The 13227-nt window shown below is 40.4% G+C and overlaps 1 protein-coding gene across 1 annotated transcript in view; it reads left to right on the forward strand.

Moving 5' to 3' along the window:
* Window positions 1–7194, forward strand: part of LOC143710510 (B-cell receptor CD22-like) — a 773497-nt gene extending 766303 nt beyond the window's left edge. The window contains exons 10-13 of the mRNA XM_077201451.1: window positions 4876–5121; window positions 6608–6850; window positions 6934–7027; window positions 7146–7194. Coding sequence (XP_077057566.1) covers window positions 4876–5121; window positions 6608–6850; window positions 6934–7027; window positions 7146–7194 — 632 coding nt within the window. The remainder of the gene's footprint in view (window positions 1–4875; window positions 5122–6607; window positions 6851–6933; window positions 7028–7145) is intronic.
* Window positions 7195–13227: the final 6033 nt, after the last annotated feature.

Raw genomic sequence — 13227 nt, forward strand, 5'->3', positions numbered from 1 at the left:
AGTCTGCTCTGTATTTTCTGCTAAACAAGAGGCGAAATCAACAGGCATTTAACATTTGGCAGACGCTTTTATCCAAAGCAACTTACATTGCATTTCAAGTTGGGATCGTCATAGGTTCGATTTCCCTGGGAATCGAACCTATGACCTTAGCGTTGCAAGCATCAACACTCTACTGTTCGAGCTACAGGAAAGCATAATTCAAATGACTCTGTACGCAATTGTATAGTCCTTCAACCAATCAGACCAACGATCCGGGTGACGTATTTTGCAGCAAAAACTGCAGGCAACGTTTCAACAAACGTGTTGGTTTGTACATTGATCAGGGGTTTCCAGAAGCAGAAATGTCATAGAGCGATTTTTGTAGGTTGTGCACAACACAAAACCCATGAAAGTTAGTGGTATTTACACCCACTCGAATGATTTAGTTTGCTAAACGAAAGAGGCCATTGAGCATCATCGAGAGGTTAAAAGGAATTGGATTGGATTAAACCTGCCAATAGCGCGTCAGGTGGATAAGCCAGTTTGTGATTGGTACTCGCAAATGTGTAACGGAAGCAGGATAGAAGAATGTACAGGTTTCCAGCCTGGGCGAAATCAAATCTCCGGCAGATCGGGCTGGGTTTACCCAGTCTAGTAAAATATAGCATCAAGCAGCGATTATGAGGCAATACACAAAAGAGGCAAAATTAGTGTCTAAGGAAGCATGTCAGGGAGAAACAGAGCAACACCATGATTTTATGAGTTTAAGTGCAAAAGGAAGTAGTTTTAACACTACACAGCTCTTTTATATCTGTCAGGCTCCTTCAGGACATGGTGCTGATCACACAAACCAAGTTTCGTAATAATATCCTATTGCGTTCATAAAATACAGCATGTTATTACAAAACCGATATTGGAAAGTTGGGTATCATTCAGCTTGATATTAAACTATTGAAGGTCAAACTATTCTGACGTTACAGGCGAAAATATGAGTTTTCCATTATTCGTCAACACTAGGTGGCGCTGTGCCGAAACTCCTCATTTACATTTTAGCACTTCCGGTTTCATCGTCCCGAAGTCAATAGGGCTTTTGGTTAAATGGCTGAAATAATGTCTGTGGAGAACACAAGCACAAGACACTTGTACATTTTATTCTATGACATAAAATATATCAGTATTTCCCCACACGTGATTTTTTGAAGCTATTATGTGTCTTGAAAAAGGCGGTTGCTAACAAGTGTCTAAATGTGTCGAGGAGATTAAACGTCATTAGCCGAACATGTAAACGTTTTACAGCATCGTTATGCTTGTTATAATTGAGCTCTTATAAACTATTCTAACTCAAATGTTCTGAGAAAATGTTTTCTAGAAAAAAACGGAAAGAGTTTTCGGAAGTTTAATGATGTTGAAGTCATGTGACTTTGGTGTAGTTTGTTTATAGCCTACCTTTAGCTTTTTACTTCTGGCAACTGCATTTAGGCTTTTCACAATTTATAAAAGTTGTGTTCATTTGTGAAAATGATCTTGATGTACGAAACATGCTTAAACTTTTGCAATAATCCGGAAGCCTACGGGAAAATCTAATTGGGTTTTTGGGTTTTTCCGGCTGGCTTACAAAGAGTAAAACTCTTCTTTCTTATGACAATAAACACAGGATGAGGTTACACTTTATTTCGATAGTCACTTTAGACATTCGGTAACACTTTACAATACGGGTGCACTAATAAGCATTAATTCATGCTTAGCTAATGCACAGATAATACTGAATTAATGTGTAACTAATGATTATCTAAGCTATTCATTAATGATTACCACATTAGGAACTAATTAAGAGTCTGTATGGTTAATATATTAGTTCATACATGAATTGTTATTAATTAAATATGTAATTGTGAATTATTTCCCTAATAACTCATTTTTTTAACTAATAGTGTTAATTAATATGTTAATTACCATAATGAGCCAAAGCCTTGTATTTCAACTTCCAGATAATACAGGTACACATTAATACATGATTAATTACTTCATTATTAGTGCAAATTCATGTGTACATTACTACAATTACTAAATGACTAGTTAATAATGATGTGCCTCAACCAGTAAAGTCATAACATAATGATACCTTTGCAAATCATTAGCTAATGATTAGTTAAAGAAGACAACTGGTAGTTGAAGTGCATAGCTTTGACTAATGTGGTAATTAACACATTAATTTACACTATTAGTTAATAAAATATGTTATTAAGGAATTAATACACAATGACACATTGAATTAATATCAATTCATGTATTACTTAATCTATTAATCATATAGACTCTTTATTAGTTGCTGATGCAGTAATCATTAATTAATGGTTTAGTTCTTCATGAGTCATACATTAACTCATGAGTATCTGTGCATTAGTTAAACATGAATTAATGCATATTAGTGCACCCGTATTAAGTGTATAAGTGTTACCACATTCTACTAACTAAAAGTAACTTTGCAACTACATGTCAACTAACTATCATTAGAGTATTAGTAGACTGTAGTAGACTGTCAGTAGACTGTTAGGTTAGGGTTAGGCGTTGGGGTTCAGGTTAGGAGAACAAGTTGACTTGTCGTTACTAAGTTACTTATAGTCAGTAGAATATCTGTTGGGGGACCAACAAAATAAAGTGTTAGGAGATATTAAGCAGACAGTCTACTAATACTCTACTTATAGTTACTTATAGTTAGTTGAATGTCTAAAGTGGACTATCGAAATAAAGTGTTACCCAGGATGAGAACTGATATGTGAGAAATTGTACTGTAACTAAAGTACAGGATAAACATGTTTAAAATAATGCCATTTATTCAGTGTATGTTACATGAGTATGCCTTCATTTAACACATAACAAGGTCAACAAAAATATGACCACCATATTTTAGTTTGATCTCATCATTTCTATTTAAAGGGGTCCACAGAGAAGGACATGAATAGTTGAAATAAAGTCGTTATTTTTGTTTTTTTGCGCGCAAAAATATTCTCGTCGTTTGATAAACTTAAGATTGAGCCACTGTAGTCACTTGGACTATTTTAACGATGTCTGTAATAACTTTTCGGGGAACAAGTTTCAATCCCTCAAGAAGCCTATGGAGGAGTGATCCAGCTCTCAGATTTCATCAAAAATATCATAATTCGTGTTCCGAAGATGAACGAAGGTCTTACGGGGTTGGAACAACATGAGGGAGAGTAAATACTGACAGAATTTTCATTTTTGGGTGAACTATCCCTTTAATAAGACCTAGAAGCTGATTTGTTCACTGGAATAATGTGTAAAACACTCTGTGTATTTTACATTCTGGGGTTGTTTACACTTGTTTACACCTGCGTTTTCTGTGATAGGATATCTATCCGATCATGTTAAGACCAGAAACGCATCCGAAACACATTCGAGACGGATTTGAATCCGATTGATAAAGCCACTTCAGGAGGAGGTCTGGGCCGCATTCCTGGCCAAACTGGACAAGTGTAAATGCATCTGGTTATGGAAGCCACAATTTTACTCCTCCCAAAATTGCTAAAAAAATAAAATGTGTGATACGTGTAATAGACAATATGTCATGTTATAGCCAGATATGACGGCGCTACAAGAACAAGCATCACTGCAGACGAGCATCTAATTATCAAACCAACGTGCAAACTATCGCAAATCAAAGTGAAAGTAAGTCACAGACGCTTAACTTGATATCGAAATCTGCATATAACGTGGGAATTGAAAAATCGGATTTATATCTGCTTTGTGAAAACACATTTATGTGACCCGGTGTAAATGGAATCGTTTTGATAAATCAGGTCAGTAAAAACGCATGAAGTGACCAGGTGTAAACAGGCCCACTGTGTAAATGTCACAGATACTCCTTCCCTCTTATAATGAAGTGGATCATCCCTTCCTCACAGAGTAAAACACTGATTATATATTTAATAAACTTTGGTGAATCATTACTGATGTCCTGTAGAGCTAGATGTGGTCAGAGATACAGAAGGGGAAGGAAATGTATATTTCAGTTGCTGATGCCACATTATTCTCTCAGTACGGAAGAGAACGACAGTAACGTTTGTCACACAGAATGTGTTCTTTTATTGAAGGGAAACGCTTGTCATATTTCATCATGTTGGACGTCCTGCTGCTGTTTTCCAGCATCTGTACAGGTGAGTTTGAGACTCTCAGCTCTTTTACACAGAGTTTGACATCTTCTCTTGTTCTTCCTCTTTATCACATGATCATCAGACTCATATGGATGATATTTGTAAGTTATTATTCTGGCCTGCTTATGTCTCTTTCTCACACATAACAGCTCTATATGATATGTGTGTTTTCAGCTGTTGTTGTCGGAGCTTCACAGACAGTTACTGGATACAGAGGACAGAGAGTTGAGATCAGATGCTCATATGAGTCTGGATATGAAACAAATGCAAAGAATTTTTGTAAAGAGGAGTGTAACTAAGGAGGATATAAATACATCATGGTTAAATCAGGATCTCCAGCTAAAGACGAGAGATTCTCTCTGACTGACGACACGACGGACAGAGTTTTCACCGTCACCATCACTGATCTGAGAACAGAGGATGCAGGAAAATACTGGTGTGCTGTGGAGAAGCCTTTGACTTTGCCTGATGAATATTCAGAGATTAAAGAGAGTAAGTGAAGAGACACAAATTTATTGCAGAAATGTACATGGAAATGAGTCCGTAGCTTCATATTATTATATGTGTGTGTGTGTGTGTGTGTGTGTGTGTGTGTGTGTGTGTGTGTGTGTGTGTGTGTGTGTGTGTGTGTGTGTGTGTGTGTGTGTGTGTGTGTGAGAGTAAGTGTGTTGGACTGAACAGCACATTGATCACATCTAAATTTATAATTTTCTAATATCTATAGTGAGCGTCTCAGTGTCCATCAGTCCATCTGGTGTAATAGTGGAGGGAGATTCAGTGACTCTGAACTGCATCAGTGACTCAAACCCTCCTGCAGAAATCAGCTGGTTTAAAGGAGGAACGATTGTAGGATCTGGAAGAATCTACAGCATCTCAAAGATCAGCTCTGATGACAGTGGAGAATACAAGTGCAAGTCCATCAATGAACATGGAGAGAAATACTCTGATCCTGTGACTTTAAACATAATGTGTGAGTTAATGATGGTTCGGTAAATGTGACATTAAATCCACTAAACTTTGTCTGTGATGGCAGCTTTACTGTGATGAACTTAAAGGTCCCATATTGTCAAAATTGAAATATCATGGCTTTTTTCATGATAACAGAGGTCTAGGGGCGATGTAACTACCTTATAAGTTTCAAAACAGCAATCCACAGACACATGCACACAGCCTGCATAAATTAGCTGTGCCTTTTCACGAGCCGTCGTGACTCTGATGAGAGCTGTCTCAGTACTGTGATACGGTCTAAATCCTGATTGAAAATTCTCACAGATATCATTTCTTACTAAAAAGGAACATAGTTGTGAGAATACTGCATTTTTTAGTTTCTAGTATCCGGATCTGATGAAGGAACTGCGCCTGGACACGACGACAACGCAGTCCTGAAGTCCCACTAGTCTCTGCCTTGTGAAGGCCTCCTTCCCTTTTCCTCTGTACTGATAAAACGTTGTCGGGATAATTCGGGTTAACGTGGCTACGCGGAAGTGATAAAAAAATCTGTAGTATAAATTATGTAGTATACCTTTTTCAAGGCTTGTACCTTGGAACCTGCATTCTTTGCATGGTTTGCATTCTCGAGCCTCCAGGCACTGTTTTGTGCAAATGAGCGGCCGGATCGCATTAAGGGTTTTCTGTTTGAACAGTGTCGTGTTAGCGGCCCCTAAGTTAATAACTAATGAAAATTGCGACTTAAGTGAATCAATCATCTGTTACTTTAATTTCTTATCATCACTGTAAAGCTGCTTTGAAACAATCTATATTGTTATAAATTAAGGTGACTTGACTTGACTATACCGCAAATATATATTCTTAAGGACATCAAAACCTAAAATAAAACTTGAGAAAGGTGTACAATATGGGACCTTTAATGATGGATGAATGAATGAATGAATGAGGCATTTATATAGCGCTTCCATATGTACTACTGTACACCCAAATCGCTTTACAATCATACATGGGGATCTCTCCTCAACCAACACCAGTGTGCAGCATCCACTTGGATGATGCGACGTCAGCCACAGTACAAGGGCACTAGTGCGCTCAGCACACACCAGCTATAGGTGGAGACGAGAGAGAGAGATAGAGCCAGTTCATTGGGGGGCATTTGGCCAGGACACCGGGGTTACACCCCTACTCTCTACGAGAAGTGCCATGGGATTTTTTATGACCACAGAGAGTCAGGACCTCGGTTTAACGTCTCATCCAAAGGACGGTGCTCTTTGGCAGTATAGTGTCCCCGTCACTATACTAGGGTGTTAGGACCCACACAGACCCCAGGGTGAGCAGCGCCCCCTACTGGTCTCACTAACACCTCTTCCAGCAGCAACCTATTTTTCCCAGGAGTCTCCTATCCAGGTACTGACCAGGCTCAACCCTGCTTACCTTCATTGGGCAACCAGTCTTGAGCTACAGGGTGATATGGCTCCTGACATGATATCAATGTTTCTCTGTTTTAGATCCTCCCAGGAGCGTCTCAGTGTTGATAAATGGATCTGGTGTAATAGTGGAGGGAGATTCAGTGACTCTGAAGTGCATCAGTGACTCAAACCCTCCTGCTCTGAACTTCAGCTGGTTTAAGGAGAATGAAACCTCAGCTGTTGGATCTGGACAGAGTTTCAGTGCACTACAGAGTGGACGCTTCTACTGTCAGGCTCACAATCAACATGGATCTCAGAGATCAGACGCTGTAACTGTCACAGGTGAAGCTTTTATTAACACACTCCTGTATCTTCACATCATTCATCAGTTTGGAGAGTTAATCATGATGATCTTCCTCTTTCAGTTCATCATGTTGCTGGTAGAAATGTGATTGTGATCACAGCGGCATCTGGAGGATTATTCATCATCATTATCATAGTATTAATATTATTTTTAATGTAAATAAGAAATCTATCAATAAAGTGTGCATAATTATGTTTTCAAACTATTTCATAAAGTTATTTGGTTATAAATTGTATATGAAACAATTAAATTACTTGTTTGTGTTTTTGACAGTCAGAAGAAAAGGATAAACAGAAGATATGCTATAAATGAGATGAGATAATCAAATAATCTAAGAATAATATCATTAAAATAATAATAAAAAACCTTTTTTGTATATTTAGAGATGTTGCTTTTTTTAATGGCTCGTCCAACTTGTGATCAAGTCAGATTACATCATATGTTGGGAAATTATCAAACTGCTCGAACATCTCGTAACAAACTGACAAACTCTGATTGAGACATAAACTCACACTGTTTAAAATCTCTTCTTCTTTTTCGTGCTGTAAATTCCTTCTCTCTGTTTCCCTGTAGAACGACGATCCCAGTGCAGGTTCATATACAGCTCTTGACCTCAAGTCCAGATCATCTGACCTCTACGACACACTCACAGTAAGAGGAATATCAAAAACTACACGTGCAAAAGAGTTTGTGCATTCAGCAGTCAGATAATAATCAATGAGTCTTTCACACAGTCTGTCCATCCCAGACCTGCTGTTCACAAGTCGGGCTCTTCTGAATATGAGAATCTGTCTCTTCAGTAGCACTTCAAGTCTTCTCAAGAAGAAACTCTCCTCACTCTTACTCAACAGATACTAAACAGTCCTTACATTCAGTGTTTACAAGCTATACTATATGAGCAATCTCACCAACAGTAATCACATTTTTAAAATTTGTGAGAAATATGATTGTGTAGAAAGTAATGGATTGTGTTTATTAATAAATGAGTTTTCCACTGCGAGTTGTTGCTTTATTGAAATACTTAAAAGCACGTAAGTAAATCATGTGCAATAATATACAGCAGTTTATTAAAGGGTTTTATCTTTATTCCTTTTTAAACAACACATTAAATAAATAGTTACATTCAACCTTCTGTTTTGAAGTGCGTATCAAATTGGCCAATATTACGGTGGCCGAGAGAGCTCAACACGCTATAACTGAAGAAAAACGCATGCAAATAGAAAAAAAAACCACCATAAAATTAAGAAAACGTCTTCATTATTGTTTGACAACACTTGCTGCAAATACTCATAATGCAACCAAATACAGGAATTTCTGTATTTGGTTGAATTGTAAGTATTTGCAATGCATTTCTGTATTTTGTTGTGTGGTGAGTATTTGCAGTGTGTTTCTGTATTTGGTTGCATTGTGAGTATTTGCAGTGTGTTTCTGTATTTGGTTGCGTTGTGAGTATTTGCAGTGTGTTTCTGTATTTGGTTGCATTGTGAGTATTTGCAGTGTGTTTCTGTATTTGGTTGCGTTGTGAGTATTTGCAGTGTGTTTCTGTATTTGGTTGAAGTGTGAGTATTTGCAGTGTGTTGCTGTATTCGGTTGCATTGTGAGTATTTGCAGTGTGTTTCTGTATTTGGTTGCATTGTGAGTATTTGCAGTGTGTTTCTGTATTTGGTTGCGTTGTGAGTATTTGCAGTGTGTTTCTGTATTTGGTTGAAGTGTGAGTATTTGCAGTGTGTTGCTGTATTTGTTTGAAGTGTGAGTATTTGCAGTGTGTTTCTGTATTTGGTTGCGTTGAGGCAGAGGGCCGTGAGAGAACGGCGTGAGGCCGGTGGAGTGATTGGTGATGAGCGGTCTCTTATCTCTCACTGAGGAGCGATGACAGTGAAGGATGAGAGAGGACCAGGCCAGGATTTTACGTTGGTAGTTGTCTGTGAGGGGCACAGACTTTAATTTTGTTCCTATGTAGCAAACACGTTGTTGTGGGAAGAAGGAGGTGGAAACCGGCGAACGGTTAACCCTTTAGAACCTGAAGCTAAAATAGCTGTTTTTCACATATTTAGTTTTTTTTTACTGTAAAATTCTAAAACAATGTGCTATCTTCATGTGCAAGGTTAACAAATTACAGTTATTGGCCAATACTGTGTGTGGTGAGTTTGTAAATAGAATTTAAATAAACAAAAATAAAAAAAACGAGAATCAAATTTACTGATTTTTATATAGAAAAAAAACAAAAAAATCACGAACGAGAGAAACCAACACTTTAAAGCTAAAAAATGAACTATAATACATGTATACTTTAAGTATTTATAAGTCTTTTTTGTGGCACTGGGTTGCATAGTTTTCAGGACACCTTCTTTTCATACACTCATACACGCACACATATACAAATGCATGCGTACATAGGCACACACACATCCACATGCTAAGAAGCGTGAAAGAGTAACGGCCATCCGCCTCCCAAGTTTCATCAAAAATCATCCCAATCCCCTCTTCTGCTGTCTACCACTTCATTCGCCATGTATTTGTTCATCTCTTTATTTTTTTATGCAATCCAAAACGCTCTAACCTGCCGCGCTTAGTATCTCTATTGAAACTCTTTTGAACTAACTCTGTTGAAGTTTTATTCACACACAAGAAAAAGCCATGACATATATGACATAGTTAGCAAAAACACTTTTACTTAAGCACACACATTAACACACTTTAAACAGGATCTTGGAATCCCATGCAAACAAATTAAAGTTGGGTTTGCTCATGCAATCCCAGTGATACCAGCCTTTGCACATTCAATCTAAAAAGAGTAATAATACTTATAATAAACAAACAACAGGTTTACAACAAAACTGTATTATTACAATTTGAAATTCAATCTTATGTTCAAAACAAAGTGAAAAATAAAAGTGTCTGGAGTACAGGGACATTTATCGGCACAAGGATATTAATTAGGATTCAATTAACTATAGACATATTGGGTTTTATAAAATTCATAATTCATCATGGCCTATTAAGATAATCATTCAAATATATGTAAAGTTCAATAACACGTTTTCATGCATGAGTGCAATTTGGGAAACATATAAGATATACCACAAATGCAAGTCTACACAGATTAGAAGTGCTTCTGAAAAATAGGAAAGTTTACTGCCTTCACCACAGGAGTTTATAATATTATTATGCTTGTCACAGGTTAACCTGGTGACTCTATAAACTTGGACTTACAAACATGCACCCATTTCACTGATACTGTGCATTGCCGGCAATATTAACATCTGTGTACACATCAGGAAGGTGTTATGGATTTTTTGTTTTGTTCAGTCTAAAGTTTGTTACTGCTGTATTTTGTTATAATTTTCAACTCTTTATAGTTTTTCTTTAAGTTTGTCATTATTTTTCTAAAAGAACAGAATGCCAGAACACACAATAATTCATATGATAAATACCTTTATTTTTCCACATATCTTCCACAAACCTTATTGCAGTTAAACTTCCCGGTTCACACTCTGTACAACCAACCCCACAATCCAGGTTAAACTGTTTTTTATAGTAACAGCCACATCACTTCCTGTGGAAGATACCATTTTGGTGGGATGTCAGAGGAGGGGGGAGTTAGAAACAGTTGTGTTTGCCATATAATTTGTTGTTAAACTCTTTCTCTGTTAATTTTTGTGGTTTTAGCTGTTTTGGAGGTTTAAGAGTTGTGTTTGGTGTTTATATTAATTAAATTGATTGGTACAAACGTTTTCGTTTGTACCTGTGGTTGGTATGCCCTATAGGCGGGGCTTCAGCCTATAAATAGGCTTGCTGGATGAAAGAATTTCAGTTCTGATTGTGAACTCAGAGAAATTGAATACTGAGCAGTGTTGTGAACATTGGGCCATTTGGTTTAGCCAAAATTAGCACATTGTTGCGGTTTTCTTTTCTTTTTGTACAGTTTTTATTTATTTTTGTTTTCTCCTGCACTGTAAATTTTTTAGCACCTTCCAATAAAACACCATTTTGGATTTTGCATCAACTTTTTGTACAGCACGTCATTTCCCTTTTCCACTCCAACTGGTTGGCTTCCCTACAATGCTACCACACATTTCTGCTCTACTTTCTTTTAAACTGTACTCTAAATGTAATGGTCTCTTCCCCTATTGGCCGTTGTCATGTTTCATAATTTATATTCAACATCTTTTCTAATCTTGACAAAACACATATTGTTGGAAAAGTCTGAGTCTCAAGGTTCCATAATAGAAGTGATATTTGGACAGAAATTTATTAATTTGTTATGGCAGAATACATTAAAAAAATCAATGGAATCTGTGTCATCCGGTGGTTATTTTTGATATTGCGCCTAATCAAAATCTCATTGTGACAATCAGCGGCTGGAGTGCCCGCATGAGCCACTGGAGGGCACTCTCTTCCTGCGTTATGTTCCACCATGGACTCATTATGTTTGATTATGGTTTCATCAGTTTCACATGTGCACCCTCAGCAACCCTTTATCTGGACTGTTCTGTTCTGTGCCCATTTGTGAAGTATTGTTTTACCCAAACTCTGTCTTAGTTTGTACCTCTTGTTTCTCCGTGCTTGGACTCGATCTTTTGTGTTCCTTTAATAAATATCTGCGAATGGATCCGACCGCCTCAGCCTCTACGTGACAGAATACTTCACCACATCAGGATCCAGCAGATTACAGAACAACTCACCGCAAAATGGAACCAGCAGTTGCTCCAGCAGTCTCTCCCATAGTCGTCAGCAACCGGGCCCTGAGAGAATATCTCTCGGTAATGTTTCAAGTGAACCAGTCCGTCCAAAGCTATGCTAAGGACTTCCTCTCCATTTGCCATCTCGGAACGCTCGATGAAATCCAGCTCATAGGCCTGTTTCGGAACGGGCTGGATTACCGGATTGCTCGATGGATGCCGAGCAACATTACCGATTGGACTCTGGACCGGTACATTGCTGAGGCTTGCTTCGTGGACTGTTCCATAGCCACGTTCCCGTCCTATCCGGCCGAGCCAGCTCCTCACTGCAGTCTTACCAAACCCGCGACTCACGTATGCCCACTCGAGCCCGTATTCCGCACTGGTCCTGTTGGATTTGCCAACCCGGAGACCGCGGAGGTTCCGCCGGCCGAGCCAAGTGAGTCAAGTGCTGCCGAGTCAAGTGAGTCAAGTGCCGCCGAGTCAAGTGCCGCCGAGCCAGGTGCCGCCGAGCCAGGTGCCGCCGAGCCAAGTGAGTCAAGTGCCGCCGAGTCAAGTGAGTCAAGTCCCGAGTCAAGTGAGTCAAGTCCCGAGTCAAGTGAGTCAAGTCCCGAGTCAAGTGAGTCAAGTCCCGAGTCAAGTGAGTCAAGTCCCGAGTCAAGTGAGTCAAGTCCCGAGTCAAGTGAGTCAAGTTCCGAGTCTACTGTGTCAAGTGAGTCTACCGAGTCTACTGTGTCAAGTGAGTCTACCGAGTCTACTGTGTCAAGTGAGTCTACCGAGTCTACTGTGTCAAGTGAGTCTACCGAGTCTACTGTGTCAAGTGAGTCTACCGAGTCTACTGTGTCAAGTACGTCCAGTAGTGAATCTAGCCCTGTGAAGCGCCGTCGCAGAAGGAGGAGAGGGAGGACTCGTTTGGCTCGCCAGGCTCCGGAGGGCGTTCCCAGACTCCTCGCCCTGCCGGCCCCGCCTCTGCGCCTCGCCCTGCCGGCCCCGCCTCTGCGCCTCGCCCTGCCGGCCCCGCCTCTGCGCCTCTGCGCCTCGCCCTGCCGGCCCCGCCTCTGCGCCTCGCCCTGCCGGCCCCGCCTCTGCGCCTCGCCCTGCCGGCCCCGCCTCTGCGCCTCGCCCTGCCGGCCCCGCCTCTGCGCTTTGCCCTGCCGGCGCCCTTCAAGCACCTTCCTCCCGTGGATTTCCCCAAGTATTTTTGGGGGGGGGGGGGGGGGCAGGAGGTACCCTGTGAGGGCCTTGGGGGCTGCGTCTACATGGACCTTTGCTAGTAGGTACCCTGAGAGGGCCATGGGGGCGGCATCTACATGGACCTTTGCTCTACTGCCTACGTCTGAGCTTCCTGGATTACTGGTTCCGGCTAGCCCAGTTAGGTGTGATCTACTCCGTTCCCGTGTTCAGTGTGATCCGCCCTGTTCTCCTGTCTGTTGTGCTCCGGCCTGGTTCCCTGCCAAGCTTGCCCCGCCTGGGCTGCCTGCGAAGCTTGCTTCTCCGTGGTCCCGGGTCTTGCTCCTGTCTCCAGGTCCCCTGCCTCTCCACGGACCTGGCCCTCCATCCCATCCCCCGTTGACCTCCCCCCAGAGCTCTTAGGAGCGTCTAGAAGCCGCTCCTTAGAGGGGGGGTTATGTGACAATCAGCGGCTGGAGTGCCCGCATGAGCCACGGGAGGGC

The sequence above is a fragment of the Siphateles boraxobius genome, unplaced genomic scaffold (genome assembly GCF_051911475.1).
Source record: "Siphateles boraxobius isolate OS27281-9 unplaced genomic scaffold, OSU_SipBor_1 47, whole genome shotgun sequence".
NCBI lineage: Eukaryota > Metazoa > Chordata > Actinopteri > Cypriniformes > Leuciscidae > Siphateles > Siphateles boraxobius.